The following is a 23,901-nucleotide window of genomic DNA, read 5'->3' as shown; positions in this document are numbered from 1 at the left end:
GTCACAGCGGTGCCAAAAGGCCAGCATGTCACACTGCCCCAATCCCTATCTGATGCCACTGTCACTTCCTCAGAGACAACAAGGGACGGACACTTGAGAAGCTTATGTTCTGCATTCCTGCCGGCTTTTGTGTCAAGTCATGTGAGTTCAGAGGTGTCACTTTAGCGGCTTCTCTCTCGGCAGTGACCTTCAGACCTAAAAGTGGGCCACCGGATGCTGTGGAGGGACAGTGAGAAAAGACCCATTGTGTCCACAGCCTTGTCGGGACATCACAGACCGTCATGTTTTCACTCAACAAGCACCTCCCCTGCCTTCACTTCAGGCTAGGCTAGGCACTATGCTGGGACTGAGGGGGAGGGGTACAAACCTTAACCCTAACCCCGAAGTCTGGTTGTGGGGAGGGCCTGCACTGCTTTATCAACCGTGGAGATGGTGAAGAGGAAAGTGTAGCTGGAGAGCTGTAAGCTTTCTCCTTCACTCTGTAGGGTCCGGTGAATCTCACACTTCAACACTCCAGCTCCTACCCTACATCAGTCTCCTGTCAGCCTAGAACCAGAAAGGCCCTCGGGCCACACCCACGGGCCAGCACGCCTCACAAATATGTCTTGATTAGTTGCAAGCAGCCATGCATCGCTTTCCCAGAGTAGCTGGTGCCAGAATAACAGTGACAATCTTGTGTCCACATTAATATTGTCTTTGGAAGGAATCCAGAAGGGCAAGAACAGGGCCAGAATAGCTAGGCTTTAAGGTACCTCTTCCCTGTGAACATACGCATTGTCTTAAAGAACTGAAAATAGAGCTAAGTCTATTCACCCAGACAAGAACAGATGACAACCTGCAGTAGCCACACTAAGTCTGTGCTACTTGAGGAACCAATGAGTTGGTTGAAGTTACAGGAGTATTTGGGTGGGATGTAATTTATAGGAGTGTGGATAACTAAAGGCCCGCTTGCCTGGAAAGGCCACGCTACACAGGCGAGGGCACCTGGAGGCAGCTCTGCCGGTCAGTGTCTCCTTCCCCAACAATTGTTTACTGTCCCCAAGCCCTTGGAGAGCAGCCTTGTGAGCTTGGGCGCTTTCTTTCCAGGATTCTGGGGGTCTGTTTACTTTCCGGTCTCCTGAGCCCACCCTCATCCCACCAGGCAGGAATGTTCAATGCAGAGGAGACCACTGCAGATACTAGGACATGGGCCTGGGCTTAACCTTAGGCAGTAACTTGCCTGTGACTTTAAAACCCATTTGCGGGCTGGTAAGGTGGCTCAGCTGGTAAAGGCACTGCTGTCAAAGCCTAACAACTTCTGTTCTGTCCCCAGGCCTGACCCAGTGGAGGTGAGGACACACTCCTGCACTTTGTCCTCTGGCCTCCACCTGGCACCATGGTGCACCCTCCACCACTGCCATTCTAGTTGGCTTTCTATTGCTGGGGTTTATTTGGTTTGTTTGTCCTGCTCACCATCCATCATGAAGTCAAGGCAGAAACTCAAGGCAGGAACCTGGAAGCAGGAACTGAAGCAATGGGCTGTACCTTCCCATGTCAATAGTGTGTGTGTGTGTGTGTGTGTGTGTGTGTGTGTGTGTGTGTGTGTTCAGTTTGGTTTTGAGTTCTCTGTGTAGCCCTGGATGTCCTGGAACTTGTTCTGTAGATCAAGCTAGCCTCAAACTCAGACTCACTTAACTCTGCCCTCCCTCCCCCAGTTTCCATGCCAGATCTAGGTTAGCCCAAATTCCACATTCCAAAGTAGAAGCAGATTCATGAAGTTTTTACAACTTTACAGAACAAAGAAAGTCATAAATCAAGGCAAGTTCAAAACACATTGGTGAGTACATCATCAGAGAGGCAGGTACAGTGAGATGGGGAAGCTTTCCTATTGGCTCAAGATGCTGTCTGATGACATCTTAGCTTTTGGATTGGCAGAAGCTAGTAGTCTGCTAAGTTACTAGATTCCAAAAGGTTTTTATCCATTAGTCACAGGATATTAGTGTGAGGGTCAGGAAAGGCATAAAGAATGGCATTCCAAAGGGCTAGAATTAGCCCAAGATAAAGTCACTAGCCTTTGGACCGGCAGCAATCCAACCTCTCCACAGAACTGAAGTTCTAATCAGCCAATCAGTCTCTGCAGAGACAGCTTCTTTCCAGGAGTTTGATTTATAGAGCAATTCCTCAGCTGATGTTCCCTCCTCCCAGATATATCCAAATTTGAGTCAAGCTGACAATACAACAACCAACACCCATACATGCATGCACACATGCATGTATATAGGCATACATATATACATATGCACATGCAGGCAGGCATGCATGCATACATGTGTGCAGGTATACATACATGAATACAAGCATGTACATGCATATACACATACACGCATACACCTACATGCATATATATACACACACATACGTGCATACAGGCATGCGTGCGTACATACATACATATGTGCAATTCAAAACAACCACAACCTATTTGGGCCTATGCAACTAATTCTTCTTAGCAACACTGAGGATCAAACACAGGGATCCCATGCATTCTAGGCAAGCATTCTATCACTGAGCTACACCGTCCCCCAGACCATATGCAAGGAATCTGAAATGCAATCTAAGTTCTCAAACCAATTCATACTCTCCAAGATAATTCTAAAAGAAAGCCCTATATAGGAATTGTCTTCTAAACATTTCAAACCGTCCCCACCATTATCTCCCTTTTTTCTCCACACACAGGATGCTTAAGTCCCTAGCCAACACCAGCTACTACTTCAAGGTACCCAATGAATGGCCCCCAGATGTGCAAGAGATTGAAGAGAGGCTGTAACCCCTTGCCCTGTCATTACCCCATTGCCTCTAATGAGTACTGATGATATCCCTTGACTTCTAAGCATCTTCCTTGGTCTATCTGCAGCTTCCTGCTGACTGTGGATGTTTATAGTGATTAATTAGTATACTAGCATTCCTGAGTGCTAGGCAAATATTGCATACTGCATGTGCCGACCCACTGTTATCTCTGAAGGCCTCACTAATCCCTTTCTGGATTCCACATAATCTCAGGGCTGAAGGGACCACCCAGTTCTGCCAGACTCTGGAATGTGCCTTCTGGTCAACCCAGAGCTTCTTCCAAACCTATCTTGTTCCTTCCATCTGTCTTTTCTGAGTATGCAGACATGCCTGTGCATGCACGTGTGTGTGTGTGTGTGTGTGTGTGTGTGTGTGTGCATGCACTCACAGGGTATGCACTCATGGGTGACATTGAGTGTGCTACTCTGTCATGATGATGCCTTACTCTCTTGAGGAATGGCCCCTCACTGATCTTTGAGATGGCTGGAAGCAAACCCCGGGGACTCTCCAGTCTCTGCCTGCTACAGCGATCTAGTACTAGCGATAGCACTACAGCCTACTCAGCGACACTCAGCTCTTTCTGTTTGCTTGTTTCTTTTGTTTTGTTTGTTTGTTTGTTTGTTTGTTCTTTGAGACAGGGTTTCTCTGTGTAGACCTGGCTGTCCTGCAACTCACTTTGTAGACCAGGTTGGCCTCAAACTCACAGAGATTTAACTGCCTCTGCCTCCAGAGTGCTGGTATTAAAGGTGTGCACTACCACTGCCTGGATAGCTCTTTAGTTTAAGTGTGGATGCTTGGGATTTGAACTCAGGTCCTGATGCCTGCATAGCAACTGTTCTTGCCCACTGAGCCATCTCCCAGCCCATCCCTTCTCTTTTTCAAACTGCTGTTGTTTTCCTTAATATGACTTCACCCCTCCCCAGAAGACAGTTATACAAGTAAATGTGGGAGGCAGAAAAGAGACATGTCAGTGATGACTAAGTCTGCCTAGCTCCCTCGACACTTGCAAGAGCGTCAGAATTGGCTCTCACTTGCCCCAGCCTCTATAAGAAATCCTTTGCTGAGGGGGTGATTTTTCCTGAAGATCATTCTTTCTTCATGACCAAATGCTGGAATGTGCCACCAGAATAGATCTTTTCTGCTGCCAGAATACATTCTCGCCTCACAGACTCATGGTCACTGTAAAAGGACTTCCCCTAATAAAGAGCCAACTGGTATTTCCTGGAAGTTCTGTCTCCAGTCAGAGCTCATCAATCGCCTTTGCTTTCCTCTCCCTCCATATTGCTTTAGTTTCTTTAAAAAAAAAAGGGGGGGGGGGAGTTTCTCTGAGATGCAATGACCTCAAGAAGGAAAAAAAATGTAGCCTCCTACTTACACCTCTGGTACCTCTGGTTTGGGCAGCCAGCCCTCCCAGCAGGATCACAGCCTGCCTCTGAGACGACAGGTAAGGCAATGAGCACCTGCCACCTCTTGTCACAGAGCCTCAGAGTTCTGCAATCCTGAGAAAGATGAGAAAGTTCACCCAGAAGACAGGTCAGGCAGCGAAGAACCTGCCATGTAAGTGTAAGGACCCGAGTTCAATCCCCAACACTCTTGTAAAGAGTCTACAATGCAATGTCCAGCCCAGTGAGAAACCCTATCTCAAAATACAAGGTAAAGAGTGATTAAGAAATGACAGCCAAAGTTGGCCTCTGTCCTTCACGTGCATACAATCATGTGGGCACACACAGAGATAGTAACCTAAGAGATTTTTACAGAGCTTGTGAAGGGACTCAGGAGCTGAAGCCAGACATTTCTGGGAGTTACAGGCCAGCCTGAACTACCTAGTGAGTTCTGGATCAGCCTGGGTTACAGAGACTTTCATCTCAAAAACAAACACCTGTTGAGATGGTTTAGCAAGGCAAAGGTGCTTAACAGAGTGCCACCTCTGGGTACCACCATGAAAGGAGAGAAATCACTCTTAAAAACCGTCCTCTGATCTCAAGTTCAACTACACACACGGAAGCACACCCCAAAGACTAATAAGGAGCCCAGCCTCATTCCCAAGGATTTTACCTACGCAAGCTAAGTAGGAGGTTAACCAGAGTTTAACCAACACACACAACCTCTAAAGAATTCAAACTCAAACCCCAGGTTTATCTCATATGCATTGTTTTTAAGACAGCAGACCCTTCCCATAATCTCATCACATTGAAGACAAACAGATGCAAACTGTCCATAACTAAGACACTTCCACGTCCTTAAGAACCACCAGATGTTGTAAATTTACTGTGAGTATAGCAGACACTTGTGATCAAAACACAAGAGAGCTGAAGCAGGGAAATCTCTAGTTTGAGGTCTGCCTAGACCACATAGCAAGTTCAAGTCCTTGGACTACAAAGTGGGACCCTTTGTCAAAAACAAAACACAAAATACAAAACAAAAAATGGAGCTGGGGGCCATAGATCAAATGGCAAAGCGATGTCCCAGCATGCTCAAAGCTCTTATTTCAGTATCTAGCATTGTATGAACAGGGTCCAAGGGCGCACATCTTAAACTTCCAGCATTTAGGAAGCTGAAAGATCTTCAGCTACACAGTAAGGTGGAGGCTAGCCTGGGCTACATTAAATCTACCTAAAATAAAGTCATAGGCTTGGGTAAACTGAGGCTCACCAGACTTTTGCACCTACTTTGCAAAGCCAATCTGGACAAACCTAGGTGTATGCAGATGTAATTTAGATATTCAAATCTTTGCCCTGTCCCACCCCCATCCTTTTTTGCCATTAAATAAGTAAACTATTCCCTTCGGTACTTTCACAAACAATTGGACCAAAACAGCCAATACTAACTACATGTAACTCTTTTGGTCTTAAGGAAACAAAATCACTTAAGCTTAGCATCTTTATTAGACTTAACAACCTCACAAACAGTGAACCAAAATTTTGCATGTTCTAAACTACAGATTTCTTTGGGCGTCCATTTTATTCTTTCAAATACCTTTTAATTCAACAATGTTTTCGAACTCATCAACAGATATTGATCAAATGTCTTCCTGCAAGTCATTCTGTGGCAGCCTGCAGTAGTCACCTTGGGTGCCCGGTCTCCACAGCAGTGCTTTTTAGCCTGACCTCCCTATGTTTTTTCTGCACCTTATCCATGGGAGTGGACAGTGTCCAAATCTCCAACACTGTCCTAACTCCTTAGAGAATATACACCCCATCTGTGCCAGAGCAATCTTTACTCCAGAGAATAAGGCCTCCCCCAGGTGTTCATGGAAAGCAACTTTTTGGATCAAGGGGCCCACACGTCAGTCTAGGTGGGGGCAGGGAATCAGCGTTATGGCTAGTGCCCTGCAGCTGACAATGGAGCGCCACAGCTTTGCAGTTTTTAAGGTTTACTTTATTTGTTTGTTGAGACAGGGTCTTCTCACTATGCAGCCCTGGCTGTCCTGCAGCTCCTGATGGAGACCAGGCTGACTTTGAACTCACAGATTGCCCAGCCTCTGCCTCCTGAGTGTTGGGACTAAATGTTGCGCCACCATGCCCTACTCAAAGATTTACCTTTATTTTTAAATTATGTGCATGGGTGGGGGAGGGGTGTGTGCACACGAGAGAGTGCAGATGCATAAGGAGGCCAGACAGGGTCTTGGAGCCTCTGAACCTGGAGTTGCAGGCCCTTGTGACTTGCCATCCCTACCCCCACACATCTATGTGATTTGGGTGCTAGGGACCGATCTCTGCGACAGCAACAACCACTGTCAATAACTGAGCCTTCTCTCCAACCCAGACTTGGGCTTTTGACAGGGCCAAATCCACTCTGATCTCCCCCTTCCCAGCCCCCACCCCTGCAAGTCCCCATTCCTGAGCCTTGAGGAGGAGGTCACTCCTCTGGGATCCCCATCAAGGAGGCAACATCAAGGTCTCCCTGAAACCCCTCTAAGGTGGAGTCCCAGACATCATCCAGATCAAGCAGCTATTGTGCTGAATCATGGCACAGCAGGATGAGCCCCTTCCCCTTTCCTAGTTCTTTGGGGACCTTTGAGGACTCGGGTAGGGTAGCATCTCCCTCACAACCATTGCCCCACCCTTGAAAGATGCCAGCCACTCTGGCTCTGGGGACAATCTCAACTGGACTCCAGAGCCAGGGTCCACCTTCTTCAGATTCTCACAACCTTACCAAGAACACCCAGTGTTTCACTATCAGTGGTCTCCATGGCAACCGACAGGGTGTCAGAGGCACAAATGGTGGGGATTCCAGAGAAGGGGTTGCAGGGAGCGCCCCTCTCCAGTCCCTGAACTCACATCCACCTCCTAAGGCACATCCTCTTCTCTCCTGCAGGATTGTGACACCCCCTCACCACTCCACCCCGCCCCAAACCAGGTTTCTTTCAGAGGTCTCCCGGGGCCCAGCGGCCTCCCAGAGGTCACCAGAGGGATGCTGTTGATTTTTCACGGCGGGGAGGGGGGAGGTGATGAAAAGCTGGGGCGCAGGATGCACTTGACCCCCTCCCCGGGGACCAAGAGGGACCCGGCGTGCAGCGCGGGCGGCGAGAGCCAGCCCGGGGGTGGGCGGTCCCCTAAGTCCCACCTTCGGGGCGGCGCCTGTCGGCGGGGAGTGTCAGGAAGAGGAAGAGCGCGGCCGGGTGTGCGGTGCAGAGCAGGGGCCCGGCCGAGGCAGCTGCGCGCGGGCCACCATGGCCACGGACGAGCTGGCCAGCAAGCTGAGCCGGAGGCTGCAGATGGAGGGCGAAGGCGGCGAAGCGACTGAGCAGCCGGGGCTCAACGGGGCGGCGGCGGCGGCCGGGGCTCCCGACGAGGCTGCCCAGGCGCTGGGCAGCGCGGACGACGAGCTGAGCGCCAAGCTGCTGCGGCGCGCGGACCTCAACCAGGGCATCGGCGAGCCGCAGTCGCCCAGCCGCCGCGTCTTCAACCCCTACACCGAGTTCAAGGAGTTCTCCAGGAAGCAGATCAAAGACATGGAGAAGATGTTCAAACAGTGAGTACCCTTGCACCCCGTTCCCCGCCACCCTAGACCCGGCCTCGGGCCCGAACCGCCAGTATCCCCAGTCAGGCTCCCCCAGGACCCTAACTCACCAGGGCTAAGAACTCTGCTGCCCTTCCAGGGAGCCACGAGGCTTCCAGACCCACCAGCGCCCAAGTGGGTCTGGGGACCTCTCCCTCCTGGCCCTGGCACATGACCCCCCCCCTTCCTGGTGATGCTGCCCTCAAGATACTCCTCATGGGTTGGAAGCCCCTGAGGTTCCTTCCAGACAATTACAGGTCCCCAATGAGTCCCCACCACCACACAGGGCGCCGACTCCCCTCTCACTGTAGGGTGGTGCACCTACCACCCTACACCCACACACACCGAGAAAGGGTCGGCGGCTTCCCTTCCTCTCCTGTCCCAATACTGGACTCCCTACCCCCACCGTGGCACAGGCACCCCTAGTGCCCCCCTCTCTCAAAGGGGACACAGTCCTGGCACCCGTGCTAGGCAAATATGCATGCCCCTTAGTTCCTTTAGTTTTAGATTGGGACACACACACACTCACACCAATTATTCTATGGTAAAAAACCCTTTCCACCGCTCCCTCCCACCCTGTTGGCCAGGTACCATTTCCTTAACACTCAAGTGGCCTTGCTAGGAACGGGCTCCTCTCTCCCTGTCCCCCAGTCTATAGTCATGTAACTCCTCTCTCATCCCTTCAGGGTAGAGCCCCCTCAGGCCTTATTGCCTCCATACCCTGTGGGTGCCTGTCCCTGCTCCTCCTCCCCCTTCACTTGGCAGTGGAGACTCCCCTGGTCTCTCAGAAGGCTGAGCTCTCCCCAGCAGCAGCTCTTCTCTTCCCATGCCATCCCTGGTGCCCATACTCTCTCCAGGCACAAAAGGGGACCCCTTGCTGTGTGCCCTGCCTAGGGACTCCCACCCCCAGCCTCCAGTCCCTATGATCCCAAGCTGTAACCCTACCAGGTTAGAAGGGTGTGTGCGCCTAGCCATTCCACACCCCACAAACTGAAGCAGTATGGAGGGGAAAAGGAGAGTTCCCATGGGGGTAGGGATGGTACCAAGGTCCCTCCACATGACAGTCGTCCCTACTTCCTGTCACGCCACCTACGGTTCCTAGAAAGGGAACAGTCAGCCCTATAGGTACTGGGCTGGAGTGTATCCCAGATCGGCAAAACCCGCTAACGCTGAATTCAGGGTGAGGTATGGAGGAGTCCCAAAATGGAAAACAGTGGGCAGGTAAAGGGTTGGCAGCCCCAGCCACACCCAGCTGACAGTACCCAGACACCAACCAGGAAGCCAGGAAAGGGGCGTTCCCTACATCCAAGGGTCAGAGAGGCTCTTCTTACTCTCCACGGCTAGTCCTCGCATGTGACTAGAAGCCCCATCCCCACACCGCTACATGAAGGTTAAAGGCCTAGAGGGCTCCCCTGCTTCGGTCTCCATTGACTGATCAAGCCAGGAGAGCAGGAGTCCTCATCCCTTGCTTTTGAACCTAAGGCAGCTATGACTTCCAGGTAGAGCTGCGCTGTGGGGTAGTCCAGAGGGTATTCACACGCCATGCGTCATAGATCTCTGAAGCGACATGTTGAGAAGGAGCTCGGCCATGGTTCCTACCAACCCCGTGATCCAGGATGGTTTCATCTCCCTTGCACAGATGAAATCTGGCCACACACAGACCACTAAAGTTATGGGCCAAGACTTCACAGCTACAAAATGATAGGATCAGGATTCGAACTCAGACGGGCAGCTCCAAAAGCCACGGTCGTCCCTTCTCAAAATACACTGCCTTTCTCTTGCATTCGGGTAGACTGAGGTCTAGGAATGATACCTCCTAGCTGTAGCTGCCAAAGAAATGTCCAGACCACTCCCTGCCACCCCTCCCCCCACTCTGCTCTGGTCTTCCCTTCATCGTTTTCTGTCATAAATACCTGTGTCACTGTCTAGAAACACACCCCAGCATCCCTTTCTGTGTGTGTGACTGACTTTGCCCTGTGCGGCCACCACCAGCCCATTTTACCCTTCTCGGGTCACCCTTCTCTTGTGTGTATTTTTATCCCCAAACCATGGCAGTGTTTTGGGGTGCCCAGGTACCCCTACCTAAAGAGCAAGCTTGAGGGAGATAACCTTGGGGGAAGCCAGTGGGGAGAATAGACTGGAAACTGTGCTTACAAAGAACGCTCAGTTTACACGAGCTGTTTTAGGGGAACAAGGTTGATGGAGAAGTAACTTTTGTGGACCCCTCAGAGCTACCTCTTGGCACTAGCGCTGCTTGCTGAGGTGTTGGGAGGGGTGACAGGGCAGGAAGGGTCCAGAAAGCTGAACCTCAGGGGAAGGAAATGCCACTCGCCAGAGTCCCTGGCCTGGGTACAAAGCTGCTAATGTTGCTTTCAGGGAAACAAGGCCTCACTGTGCCCGATGAGCCCAGCCCAGCTGAATCCCGGCTGGGAACCACCACAGACGGCCACAGGGAGCACAGAACACCCATTCTGCTTCCACAGTGCAAGTGGCTGCTGCCTCCTGGGACCCAGCAGGTCCCAGGATCGCAGCCAGGGCTCTGTTGAGAGCAAGGGAAAGGGAGGAGAGGAGCCAGTGCCCCTGGGAAGTAGAGCTGGCTTTTCTTTGGCAGCCACAGCTAAGGAGATGTCATCCCTGGACCTCAGTCTTCTCAGGTGTGAGGAGAGGCGGTGTGTGACAATACTCAAAGATACTTATGTTCTAGCCTTACTCCTATGGGGTCTTGAGCCTTGATACTCATCAGAACAACTGTGCTGTCTTCTGCTCCATCTATTCACTGTGGGTGAGCAGATGCAGCCCTAGGTCAGTGGTGGAGGGAGAAAGAAAGGAAAGAGAGGCTCTGCCATCCACCTCACAGCCAGCCCCTCTCCCCATTTTACAGATGGGAAAACTGAGACCCAGACAGGAGAAGTAACCTGCTCAGGATCATAAATTTTTCTGAAAGTAGGGCTTAGAGATGATGACACGTGCTGCCGAGCATAGAGGCCCTGCCTCTTAGAGCCTGGACACTCCACCCCCATAGCCTCAGGCTATATCCATTTTCTCTCTCTCTCTCTCCCCCTCTCTCTCTCTCTCTCTCTCTCTCCTCCCCTTTCTCTGCCCACTCATCCAGAGTTGTTTCTAGAAGCTTCCAAGGCAAAAAGATATGGGACAGACCCACAGAATTTCAGGGCTGGCTACCCCTGAGCTGACAACAGCCTAGGAATTGCTGTGTAAGCCAACACCTGCCTGAAAGGCAGGCAGCCTCGTAATTGTGGCTCTGCTGTGGAATCTGAGGAAGGTGCCCTAGTTCCTTGTCCTGCCTGGCCGGCCCTGGCCCTATCCCTCCGCCCAGCCTCCTCCCCACACATTTCATCTCATGACCTCTTGCATCAGGCAGGCTAGCTTCCCCTTCCTTCTGGCGGGAGCTTTTCATCAAAAGCTCCCCGGGCCACCACCGGCCTTCTCTCTTTTCCCTCCCTGGCTGCTGACAGCCTGCAGCTCCTGGTGGCTGAGGATCTAGACACATGTGGACCTAGAACACATTTAACCCTTCCTGAGCCTCTTTCCTCCCCTGATCCTCGGCGCTCTCAAGTGCTCAACCATGAACTTGGCACAGAAGCGGTACTTACTAAGTTGCTGTCATCACGATCTCAAGTTCAGCATATGCCCTGGCCCTGGTGGCGGTCATCAGCTCTAACATTGAAGCAGCTCGGAATGAGCCTCTGGCTGCCTCCACTTCCCCCCAACAGAGCTACCAGGCTGCTAGGCTGGCAGCCGTCCTTTGCTTTGGGCCAGAATGACAGAGATTCGGCCCATAAGCCTTTTTGCTCTTGCCCAACAGACGCTCTGATTGACAGCTACATATTGCTTTGATAAACAACAAAAATAGAGAAATGAATTCGTTATCACTTAATTACGTGGAAGGCAGGTGGCGAAGAAAAGGGAAGAGCAAACAGCAGTCCTCCTGGTGACACAAAACTGGGCCACAGGCCCTCGCTACCCAGCTGGGTCGCTCTGGGCAGGGCACTGGGCTTCTGAGTCTCCGTTTGTCTTGGGCCCACAGACCTAGCTGGCAAAGCGCTAAGAATTAAGTTAGGTAAACCGATATGGTCTGGGTGGTCTTAGAAAACATGCTAAGTTTTTTCATATGCAAATTCCAGCCAGAAGGCCTCATAGAACTTTCCAGTCTACCCGAGGTCTTTGGTGGGTCCAATGGGCTGAGGGCTTCTATGGTTCTACCATCTGGAAAGACTGCATGCAGCCTCCTAAGGGTGATTTCCCAGGGCCCTGTCCTTACTAGAGAGAGTCCCAAGGGAACTCACCTGTATTAGTTAGGAGTCGGTTTAGACCTCAAGCCTCAAAGGTTGAGTCGGCTCGCTTGGCCAAGCTCCTGAGCCCAGATCCAGGAGGCGGGGGGGGGGGGGGGGGGGTCTGGCCCTTGTTTGCAGAAGCCAGAGCCTAGCTTGGTGGGGGTTGGGGTGCCTCACACCCCAGGGAGAGAGGATTCCCAACAATGGGCCCCTTCTCCTTTCCTCCCACTTCCCCTCTGCATCTGAGTCACCTCACCTCCCCCCACCCCTTCTGGGGACTTTCTGGTTCACACCTCCCATCTGCCCTCTTCCCTCCTTCACACTCCTCTCTGTAGCCTGAGGTCCATGCCCGCCTTCACCTGGAATGGTCCAGGCTCTGGGGTCCCCAGTGCCGCCAGGGGCAGGTCAGGAGCCCCCGTCACTTTGCAGCCTCTTGCAAGGACGGTCCCCACACCCTGCAGCCACTAAGTTCCTTCTGGCTGCCCAGCAGCCTTCTCGATGGACTTCTGCTTTGCAAGAACAGTGGTTGCAGGCAGGTGTGGCTAACAGGGACCAGGCCCAGCAGCGCTGAGCGGGAAGTCCTTCCAAACTCAGTCATTTGGCTGATGAAAGGGGGGGGGGAGACTGTTGACCGACAGGGTGCCAGGACCCTGGCTCTCTTCTTCTATTTACTTATTATTGTTATTATTTTATGTATATGGGTGTTTTGCCTGCATGTAGGCCTGTGTAGGGCATTGGATCCCCTGTAAATAGAGTTACAGACAGTTGCAGCTGCCATATGGGTGCTGGGAATAGAACCCAGGGCCTTTACAAGACAGCCAATGCTCTTAACCACTGAGCCATCCCTCCAGCTCTGCTATGTCCTTAATACCTTCTAAACATCCTGCAAGGTCCCCACCGCCCACTTCACAGGTAGGAATACTGAGTTTCAGAATATTACGGTCCTGTAGCTAGTGAGAAGCCAAGGCATTGATTCATCCCAGGTCTGACTCCTCCCTCTTGTGGTCCATAGACCTTCAGCACCCCTTGAGCCCTAATGTTGTCACTTCAGAGTATGCATCTCCACAAGCATCCCTGTGTGCAAGTGCCTCCCAAGCCTGGCAGAACAAGCCTGTCATCCCAACTGCTCACGAGGCTGAGGTAGAAGGACAGAAAATTCAAGGCCAGTCTGCGCTACAAAGTGGGTTCAAGACCAGCCTGGGCAACTTGGTGAAACTTTAGCATGCAGGAGGCCCTGGGGTTAATCCCCAGTGCTACTGGAAGAGAGAGACAAAGAAAGAAAGTGCCAGACTCCTGCCATGACTGTAGGCAGGTGATTTTGTCTGTCTGAGCTGTTCAGGACTAAGATGAATGGAGTCAGGAGTATGTAACTAACACTCACTGGATTATATTAGACATTAAGTAACAGTCTCCGTGATCACTATCATAAGTGATGATCAAGGGTGGGCGGGAAATAGAGCAGTGACAAGATGCTCCCACATTGCCACCTTGGCTCAGCCTGTGGGTGGTGTCAGACTTGAGGTTAAGACAACCCTGAGCCATGACAGCCTCCAAGCAAGTAATTGTCAGCTTGGGGGCTCTCGTGGGACCCTCAGGCTCTATGGAAACCTGAGGCAGAGCAACTGAGCTTTGCATACTGGTCCCTTCCTAAACCCCAGGCTGAGGACAGGCATTCAGAGTCACATTCTGCCCTAAGGAGAGGTAGTAAGTGCCCATTCCCGGCTTTTCCCATGAGTCATTCAGTAGGGGTGGGGACACACCAAGCTGGCCCTGCTGAATTGTCATTACAGGGATCCACCTGCACTTCCCATAGAGACAGGCAAGCAGGCCCAGGCTGGCCAGAAGAACTAGCAAAATGTCACATACCCTCAAGGCTGCCTTCCCATCTCCCAGGATATAAAAGCTCAAGATGAGGAGGCCCCAAATTACAGCCACTAAATGATTTTAATAGAATTAATAGGTTTGAACTCTGTGGTTTCTATTTATGATTACACTTACTCCTTAATAACCCTGAAATTCGTGATAATAATATAGCACACAGACTGGGGGTCTTGAACTCATAAACAGCACCCCTTCAGCAGTCTATCCTGTGGCCCTGTAGAGCCAACATTACAGGCCTGGGCTGGGTGCCAAAAAGGACAGAATGTAGTTCTCTGTGCCCCTCCCCTTTGCTGGGGCGACAGCTGTGATAATGGCTCTGCATCTCAGCCAGTATAGCAGGGATGGGGCTAGGGGAGCGATCTGTGCTGCCGAAGGCGAAGGGACCCACCTTAGGAAACAGTGAGCTTCCTGCCCTCAGAGGAATTCAAGACACCAAGCGGGAAAAGGACATAGGGAATTGGGCCATTACAGAGGGCTGGGTGAAGCGACCTCCACTGCTCTACCCTACCCTCTCCAGCCCTGGGGCTCTCCCACCTGGGCCTGCAGGCATCGGGAGCTAGCGTAGTTTTTGTTGTTGTTTTTGTTTATCACATTTGGAACCCAGCTATACCCATGTCCCTGGTGACCTTGGCCCACACACTTCTTTCTGTGTCTCCGTCTCCTTGTCTGTTGAAAAGGGATGTCTACTGAGAGTCTGACACAGTGCCCTTGGCCCAGTCCCCAGCATATGGTAAGCTTTTCATCAAAGTCCCCACTGAGGATAACCTTGTGAAAGGAGCCTGCCTGGGTACCCTGGCCGGGCATCCATACTGCCTGTCATGGGAGCCAGGCACTTCTATGGATTATCAGAACTTGGGGAGGGGAGAGATGAAGCTAGGGGGAAGGCAGCTTACAAGACCACATTCAGACCTAAAGACAGGGTCTGCCTGGGTGGCAGCTGTAGGGAGGGGGATGGGAGGGATTTCTGTGGCTGGCATCGGGGCAGCAGCTGCTGAGCCCTCCCCTGTTGAGAACTATGCAGGGGGAGGCAGGCAGGAATGTGGGTCCGATGCCAGGCCGCAGCCTCCCTTCACTGCTGGAGAAAGGTGCTGGGAGTTTTGTTGACAGGGCTGGGTGGCATTGGCCTTTCTGGGCCAACCCCAAGTGGAGCATCAGGCCAACTTCCCCCACCTCACCTACATGCTTGAGACTCCCCCTACCCCAGTGGCCCAGGAGGAAGAGAGAGGCAGAAGGTGGGAAGAGCCCAGCTAGTAGAATCCCACCTGCTGCATGAGCCTGGGCTTATCACTGCCCACTGTGATGGGCCCTGATGGCTAGCCTTTCTTTTCCTGGCCTCAGTCCCTGTAGCAGGGTAAGAGGGCCTCCCTAGCCAAGGGGCCAGGTCCAGCAGCTGTTCACCAACTTGGAGGCATGGCACAGTCCTCCCTGCCACTCCCCTTACAGGAAGGAAAGCAGGGAGACCCACAACTGAGCAGCTTGAGGCTCTCGCTCCTTCAGCTTAGCCAGGCCCTTGGTCATCTGTCCAGACTGATACACCCTCATCCCCTACCCCATCACTTCCACATCAGCCTCTCCTCCCAGCCCTGCACCACCAAACCCTTGGAGAAGCCAGCATCGGTTGTTTTGTTTCTTTTTGTTATTAATACAGCTCAGGTTGGCCTTGAACCCTCTTACGGAAACCAAGCTGAACTCAAACTCACTGTGGTCCTTCTGCCTCTCTTCCAAGTGCTGAGATTATAGGCAAGGGCCATCACACTCAGATCCAGCATACTGGGGCTCTGTTTTTAGCTTTTTTTTTTTTTTTTTTTTTTTTTTAATTTATCATTCTGGGGTGTGGGGGGGGGTGCGCACATGCACACAACACACTCCTGAGTATATGTAAATGTACATTTTATGATGCAGTATCCCAGAAGGCCAGAAGAGGGAGTTGGATCCTGTGGAACGGGGTTAGGGGAGGTTGTGAGCTGCTTGACCTTGATGGAGTGCTATGAAGCAGACCCTGGTCCTCATGATTGAGCAGCAAAGCTTGGGGGGGTCCCAGGATGGTTTTCATGATCCCTGAAAGGCAGACAATAACATGGTTATGTTATTGTCAGTTAGCATGTATTAAGTACCTGCTGTGGGCCTGGACGTATGCTGAATCAACTTGAACTATCTCCCAGTCTGCCTCAGCCCCAAAATGAGTTCTTTAATGTGCATGGGAGGAGGCGAGGTTCATGGGGTCCAAGGCAACACAGCAGAGGCAGAGCTGGGGTTTGGATTTGATGTGTGCATGTAATCATGTCTTCGGTCAGTTTAACCCAGCCTGAGGCCACATCAGGGCCTCGAGTGCATTGCAGACATATATATTTTAGGGCCTCTGGGGAATGGTCACCTTCTCCAGAGCCACCTCTCACCCTGGCACCAGGCTTCTGGCTCTGTGTCAGTCACCTGGCTTGAGGATTGATTATTTTTTGGAACTGTAGCCAGCCCCTGCATTGTCCCCCAGGGGCTGGAGTCTGCCTGGGTTGGAGCCTAGCCCTAGTAATTGATTGACCTTTGATTGATGTAGGCTGTGGTTGGGGCCTGGTCTGGCCCAGCCTGAAGCTGCCAGAAACCAGGGAATCCACAGCCCAACTTGGCATCCAAGTTTAGATATGGTGTTGTTCCTTTAGACTGAGTTATTCTGGCTTTGAGAGAAACATAGACCTTTGAGTGTAGGTCCAGCTAGGGACCCAGAAAAACAAGGGACATGCAACTCCCAAGCTGGAGTCTGAATCCCCCCAAGCTAGTACCCTCCTCAGTGATCCTTCCTTCCCAATCCTGCCCTGCTGTAACTGCTGAGCATATAAAACTGAAGTGCCTGGTACATAGTGGTTACTTGGCGAGATAACTAAATCTCGCGGTGATAGCTGCCATGCATGGCTAGCTACTCCTTGTGTGGACTCTTTGCTGTGGGTTTGGCCTCTATGAGCCCAGGCAGGTCTCCGAGTAACCAAGAGACACCATGACATCTGGGTTTCTCAACTACAATCCAGTGACATTAGAACCCCTGATGTTTAGTTTTGATTGTCAGCTTGACACAATTTAGAATCCCCCGAAAGTGGACCTCAATGAGGGATTGTCTGCATCAGGTTGGCCTATGGGCCTGTGTGTGGGGGGTTGTATTATGGTAATTGGTATGAGAAGACCAACTGTAGGAGTGGACAGCACCATTCCCTGGGTTTGGGTTTTTAATTATGTAACAGCATTATCCTAGTTTCCTCCCTGTACTGTGATAAAGCACTTGAACCAAAAGCAATCTGGGGAGAAGAGGGTTTGTTTGGCTTATACCTCATTGTCATAGACCATCATTGGGAGAAGGCAGGACAGGAACTCATGTAGGAACTTGGAGCCGAAACCATAGAGGAATGCTGCTGCCCTCTGGCTGGTGCTCAGCTAGCTTCCCTATACAGCCCAGGACCACCAGCCCAGGGAATGGGGCCACCCACAGTGGGCCTGGGCCCTCCTACATCAATTAACCCTCGAGGTAATCCTCTACAGCAAGACCTGCAGGCCAGTCTGATCTGAGCAAACCCTTAATTGAGGTTCCCTTCTCAGATGACTCTAGGCCACGTCAAGTTAACAATCAGGGCTAACTAGGACAAGTAAGGGAAGCACACAGAGAGTAGGGTACCTTCATTCACTCTGCCGTGGTGAGTGTGATGTGACCAGTTGCTTCAGGCCCTGCCTTGACTTCCCCAGCCATCATGACCGGGACCTGGAATTGGGAGTAAAACGAGCCCTTTCTCTCCAAGCTGCTTTCTGTCAGGGTATTTTAGCCGAGCCTCAGGAAAGAGACTTAAATAGGACCAGACCATTCTCCTGTAGGGGGCTGTCCTGGATGCTGTAGGCATCTTCCTTGGTGTTTGCTCAGGGGCACCCATGACTCCCAGTTAAGACAGCCAAGAATGGGTCCAGATGTTACCAGATGTCCCTTAAAGGACACACACGTTCTGCATTGTGCTGAGGGGGAGCCCAGGCAGTCTGATGTCAGAACTGTGAGATGCCATCTCTGACCTTCACTGGGATCCAAGTTCAGGGAGTAGGGGATTTTGTGCAAAGGGGCACAGAGGAGAGGCATCCCTGTGTCTTGCCTTGGGAAAGGCAAGCCCCTCACCAGGCCCTCCGTCGTCAAAGGCATGCAGCAGGTACCGGCCCTCCACCACCCGCAGACATACTGCAGTGACAGGAGAGGTGTCCTGTCACCTCGAAGGCCCTTGCCTACCTCCTTGACATCCCACCACACCCTCTCACACTTGTCCCCACCCCAGCAGTCCCTCTGCCCTCAGGGCCCACTTTGCCTGCCTGTCCCCACCCAGCCCTCTCACTCAGTAGGGAACCCGCGGTCCCAAGTCCCATGCTTGCGCTTCATGACTTCCAAGGCCTGACTCACTCAAGCATGAACTATTTATACGCCTCACACGGATGCTCGCATTGGCACTCCCGGCAGACGCTGTTCTGCAGGTGGCCACAGGATGCAGGAGGAGGAGGCTGGGCACAGACAGATTGATAAAGGCATCAGCCTAACAGATCTGGGATGTTAGCCCAGCTCCTTCCTTATTGCTTTGTGACCTTGGGCAGGTCAGTTAGCCTCTCTGGGCCTCTGGTTATAAAGAGTGTTAAAGTAAGCAATAAAGCTCCCATGCAAAGACAGTTTTCAATTTTGGGGCTGTTAGATGTCTAAAGTCAGGTGCTGCTGTATCCAACTGCAGAGAAGTAAAGAGGAACCCACAGATAAACAGGAAGGCACCCAGTGTCCATAATTAGTGTCAGAACTGTTGCCACTTGTCCATCTGAGAGTCCCGCCTGTCACTCTGAGGCCAGTCTCCCCAGGCTTCTACAGAAGACAGTCACCCTGACAAGGAGATCCCATGGGCCTACAGACAAAGCCATTGCTTGAGGTGTGGGTGGCACCTTTACCAACTAGAAGTGGGCTGGAGGCCACCTCTGGCCACTGGCAACACAAGGAATGTGGCCATAGGAGAGTGATATTTAGGCCTTACTGTCACCGATCCCTGTCTCCACCAGGCTGTTGATGGCAAAGAAGGAAAGGGCAGATACAGGCCTGTTATCAGCTGGCTCTGTGCCAGGCTGCCCAGCACCCCTGCCACTCCCCACAGGCTCCCAGAACAGCCTGTTCCTGGACACACCCAGGTCCTCTGCCCTGCTGTGACCATGGCCTTGCCTCCGCCTCTCTCCCAGGCACAATGCTCCAAGAAGGCTGCTAAGACTCTTGGCTCCGAATTCATTCCCGAGTCACTTAGTCAGCAGACTAAGCACCTAATAGGTGCTTTTTACTCTTTCTCCTGGAACCTAGCATGAGCTGGGGCAGGACGTCAGATCCCCATGTGGAGGGCGCCGTGTGAAAGGAACCGCTGGTCTCATGTGAAGGGATGTGGCTTAGTGGTGGAGTGGAAGGTGTACCACAGAAACACATAAATGGCGGGGCGTGACAATGCGTGCCTATAGTCACAACATGTGGGAGCAGAGAGAGGGTGATTGCTACAAGTGCACGGGAGCCTGGGCTACATAGCGACTTCCAGCACAACCGGGGCTGCACACTGAGACTCGGGCAATCACGTAAGAGACCAGCTTCCACACCCATGCTAACCTCTGACCACTGGGATTTTGCCTCTCCCCCGACACGCGTGGTGCACGCGCACACACACACACACACGCACACACACACACACACACACACACACACACACACCAGTTGGCAGTGTTTGGGAGACATTTGGCTGTCACAGCCCAGGAGCTACTTCTATGAACATCCCACAGTGCACAGAGCAGCCCCCACAGTGAAGAGCATCTCAGCCTCAGCTCACAAGGGTCTACTGCCTAGCTGGAGCCACAGGCATGATGGGAGTTCTTTCTGCTTGTTCATACCACACACGGGACAGGAGGCTACGGCTTCCTCCCTCACGCCCCACGTTTGTGTAAGAATCAGCATTGTTGAAAATAGAGGATGTTGCCTGACCATGTGGTGAGGTCCCTTGCAGCTATAATAGGAGGACGTGGTCATACAGGAGGCACATCAGGGTATCCTCAAGCCTCTCTATGTCCACAGGTATGATGCCGGCAGGGATGGCTTCATCGACCTGATGGAATTGAAACTCATGATGGAGAAACTAGGGGCCCCTCAGACTCACCTGGGCCTGAAGAGCATGATCAATGAAGTGGATGAGGATTTTGACAGCAAACTCAGCTTCCGGGAGGTGAGCCCATCCCCGGGCTGCTCCCCAGCCCGCCACACCTGAGCAGTGGGTGGCCTTTGGCACTGAGTGACATGGTCTTTGGCCATACAGCTGTGAGTAACTGATAGGTGTGTGAGGCTTGCTGGGGCATTCTTAGCAGGTGTCCTCCTGCCTCCGCCTTCCCTGTGCCGGGATGATAGGTGTAAGCCACCACAACCGGCTGTGTTTAATGATTTCTCTATGCCCAGCTGAGTTGTGGGAAAGGCTGGGGGGGGGGGCAGGTTTAGAAGGGAAGGAACCTGAATGAGGATTGATTTACACAGTGCTTGGCTCAGAGCGAGTGATGCGCACGGCCGAGGGGACTGGGCATGATGTGAAGCAGCTTCACATTGTCTGAGGCAGAAGCTATGGGCCAGCCTATTTAAGGACTGGCAGGAGGAAGGAAGGCCCAAAGTGTAACAGCTGTGGTTCTAGGCCCTAAACAGCATGGGGTTGCCTGTGTGGGGAGGTAGGTGCTTGGGAAGTCTGGCCTTTACAGAGCCGACAGGAGGTAGGGGAGAGAGGCAGTATCAAGGGCATCTTGGGGTGTGGGAGGTGACAAGAGGCCAGGGAAGGATGTCAGAATGGTCCATGGGAATGGCTTGGGGTCAGAGAGCACCTATGCCCATCCTTCCAGTACTTAAGCCTTTTGCCATCTCCAAACCATCTTCATACTGTAGAATGGGAGCAAGGTTCCTGGGGGCTTTGTGAGTGGGATGTACTGCAGATTTGTGTGGGAGAACAGTAGGCGGCAAAGAAGAGAGGCAGGCTGAAGCTGTGGGTGGGAGCTGGGTGTGGTCCTTAGCCCAGGGTCCTAGCAGGGCACACCAGGAACATAGGGGCTGAAGCCTGGCTCTGGCTCCCACTCCTGCAGGTGAACACATAGCCTTTCTACGGGGAGACCTGAGCAGAGGCTTGGGTGTGGCCAGGGACTTTGTTCCGGTTGTGCCTTGCTGACCTGTGTCTTCCCTCCACAGTTCCTACTGATCTTCCGCAAAGCAGCGGCAGGGGAGTTGCAGGAAGACAGCGGCTTGCACGTCCTGGCCCGCCTCTCTGAGATCGATGTCTCCACAGAGGGCGTTAAGGGTGCCAAGAACTTCTTCGAGGCCAAGGTGAGGAGCCAAGGATCGTGTGATGACGCAGCTTAGATTGAGGACTGGCGTAGACCTCCCTGTCACTGTTCAGGCTGCATGGGAGAGGTGGAGCAGACTCTGTGGGGTGTGCAGGGTGATGGGGCTCTTAAAGAGGCAGCCAGCCAGCATTGCTCCCTAGAGACCCCATCCGTCAGCCCTACCCTGGAGGAAGCTGAGGAAGCTTAGACCTCATCTGTATGTACAGCCTCCTGTACATGTGGGAGAGGGGAACGGCACATTTGGTCCAGTGGCTCCTGAGTCCTGCCCACCTAGCCACCCCCTCACCTTTCCTTATTCCTCTTTTCCAAACTAAGACCTTTGCCTCCCAAGGCTGCTCCCCTCCGCTCTCTCTTCCAACCTTGATGGAGATACCGGGGTTCATTAGTGGACCTGTATGCTTTACCTTAGGACAGGACATCAAGGGCAATCATTCCTGCCTGCAGAGCCCTGCACCGTCCCTCATTCTCCTCTCTTTTTCTCTGTCTCTGAGAGAGATGGTCTCATATAACCCAGGCTGGCCTTAAACTTCTGCTCCTCCTGCCTCTGTCTGTCTCCCCTGTATGGTAGGATCACAAGTGTTCAGTACCATGCCCCTTTTTTTGAAGTACAGCTCAAACCCAGGATGTCATGCGTGCTAGGCAAGCACTTTACCAGCTGGACCCTGTCCAGTGCATTATTTTAATCTTCCTGCACGAGCACCCGTGGTCAGTTACTGTGTACCAGGTTCTACAGAGAGACTGAGGCACAGAGGGCTGACTGTGGCTCACAAGGACCACTGTTGGTGAGCGCGGGCCAGAAGGTGATACGGAGGCCGCATCCCTGACCTGTCACCCTCGCTCCCAGGTACAGGCTATCAACGTGTCCAGCCGATTTGAGGAGGAGATCAAAGCCGAGCAAGAGGAAAGGAAGAAGCAGGCTGAGGAGGTGAAACAGCGGAAAGCGGCCTTCAAGGAACTGCAGTCCACCTTCAAGTAGCCAGGGCCAAGGCCGAGACCAGGCCTTGCCCAGTGTGCAGTCTGGGGGCACGGGTGGGTACAGGAGACCTGTGGGAGACAAACTGAGTCCTGGCCTGTGTGAGCTAGGACCACTACTGAAATCTAAACCGGCTGTGAACGGATCTCATGCAGGAGTCTCCCCAGGAGCCGGGCCAGTCCCTGTTCCTTCCCGCTGTTCCTGAGGCTGTGACACCAGCCACCAGCATCCTCTCGCTGGCCACCCTGCTGCCTCTGCTCTAGCCCAGTGCCAGCCCATTCACCATGCCCCTGCCTTGTATACCAGCTACTTTCTCCACCCACATACCCTTAACCATAGGCCACCCTGCCCTGGGCCTGATGGCCCCTTTCTAGATAGGAACCAGCAGAGAGAAAGAGAGAGTCCCCTCCCCAGGACTCTTCCATTCAGATCAGCCCCTCTGCTGGGTGTGAAGGGACTCCTGTTTTGATGAAGAGACCCAGCCCCTAGCACCCTAGGCTGATACAAATGGGACTAGAAATGGGGGGACTACTATTTTGGTGAAGAGACCCAGGCCCTAACACTCTAGGCTGATATAAATGGGGCCCAGCCAGGCAGGGTGAAGGCCACTGAATCTACCTCACAGGCTACACTCTGCTAGGCATGCCATGGGGGCGTGAGTGATAGGGCTGGGGTGGGGGAGGACAGATACGTCACTTTCTGACACCCTACCCCCCAGAACAAGGGTCCCAAGGGGCTGTGAGAGGGGTGGGGTGCCAAGGGGTTGTCCTTCCGGGGGAGAACCTCAGCACTCAGCCTTGCTTCTCTGGGGAGTGCCTGATGTGTTTGTGTGTACTGCAGTAGGACACGGGGCCACCGGTAACCCTTTTACATTCTCCTTCCCTGGATCTGTCACCAGTGGGAGCGCCTGCCTGTCATGCCCACCCCTAGAACGCATGGGGGGTCCCCCAAACCCATCCATCACCAGGCAGGCCATAGTGAAACCTGTGCCATTCCTCCATAGTTCCCATGTGCTTGCTCACGTGTGTGTGTGTGTTTGTGTGTGTATCTGTTGCTGTGTTGTGAAACCGTGACGTCACCCAGTCTAAGTGAATGGCCACAGAGGCCGCTGTTATGCAACCTTCGTTCAGTGTGTCACTGCTTTTGAAACTCGATAACTCTTTATTTTACTACAGTGCCCCAAGAGTCCCCAGTTCCCCCCTGTGGGACTTAGAAAGGTTTTATTTTTTCGATCTTAAAACCCATGAGAATTGGAGGGACCGAGCCCAGCCCAGCCCAGCTCAGCAGCTGTGGCCCAGGCTTGTGTTTGCCTTAGTGGATATGTTTATACAGATAAATATAAATTCCCTTTACTTCTGGCTTTTTGCTTTTTTTTTTTTTTTTTTTTTTTTTTGTCCTCCCTCTCACCACCTCCTCCCCTCCAAAAAAGAAATGAAAACAGCTACTTCTTCATTCAGTGGTACGATTATTTTTTTTAACTAAAATGAGATAAAATTCTATATTCTTATGTGTGTGTGGTTTTTGATGGCTAACTGAAGA

General features: G+C 52.4%; 1 protein-coding gene across 1 annotated transcript; it reads left to right on the top strand.

The window, feature by feature from the left end:
- Nucleotides 1-7,406: 7,406 nt before the first annotated feature.
- On the top strand, nt 7,407-23,869 carry Efhd2 (EF-hand domain family member D2). The gene is made up of 4 exons (XM_051173673.1): nt 7,407-7,800; nt 20,092-20,239; nt 21,235-21,369; nt 22,234-23,869. The coding sequence occupies exons 1-4, from the start codon at nt 7,499-7,501 to the stop codon at nt 22,363-22,365; spliced, it is 717 nt and encodes a 238-aa protein (XP_051029630.1). The 5' UTR covers nt 7,407-7,498; the 3' UTR covers nt 22,366-23,869.
- Nucleotides 23,870-23,901: the final 32 nt, after the last annotated feature.

This window comes from Phodopus roborovskii, unplaced genomic scaffold (assembly GCF_943737965.1).
Source record: "Phodopus roborovskii unplaced genomic scaffold, PHOROB, whole genome shotgun sequence".
Taxonomy (NCBI): domain Eukaryota; kingdom Metazoa; phylum Chordata; class Mammalia; order Rodentia; family Cricetidae; genus Phodopus; species Phodopus roborovskii.
The sequence above is the reverse complement of the archived record's forward strand: the minus strand, read 5'-3'. Positions and strand labels throughout refer to the sequence as shown.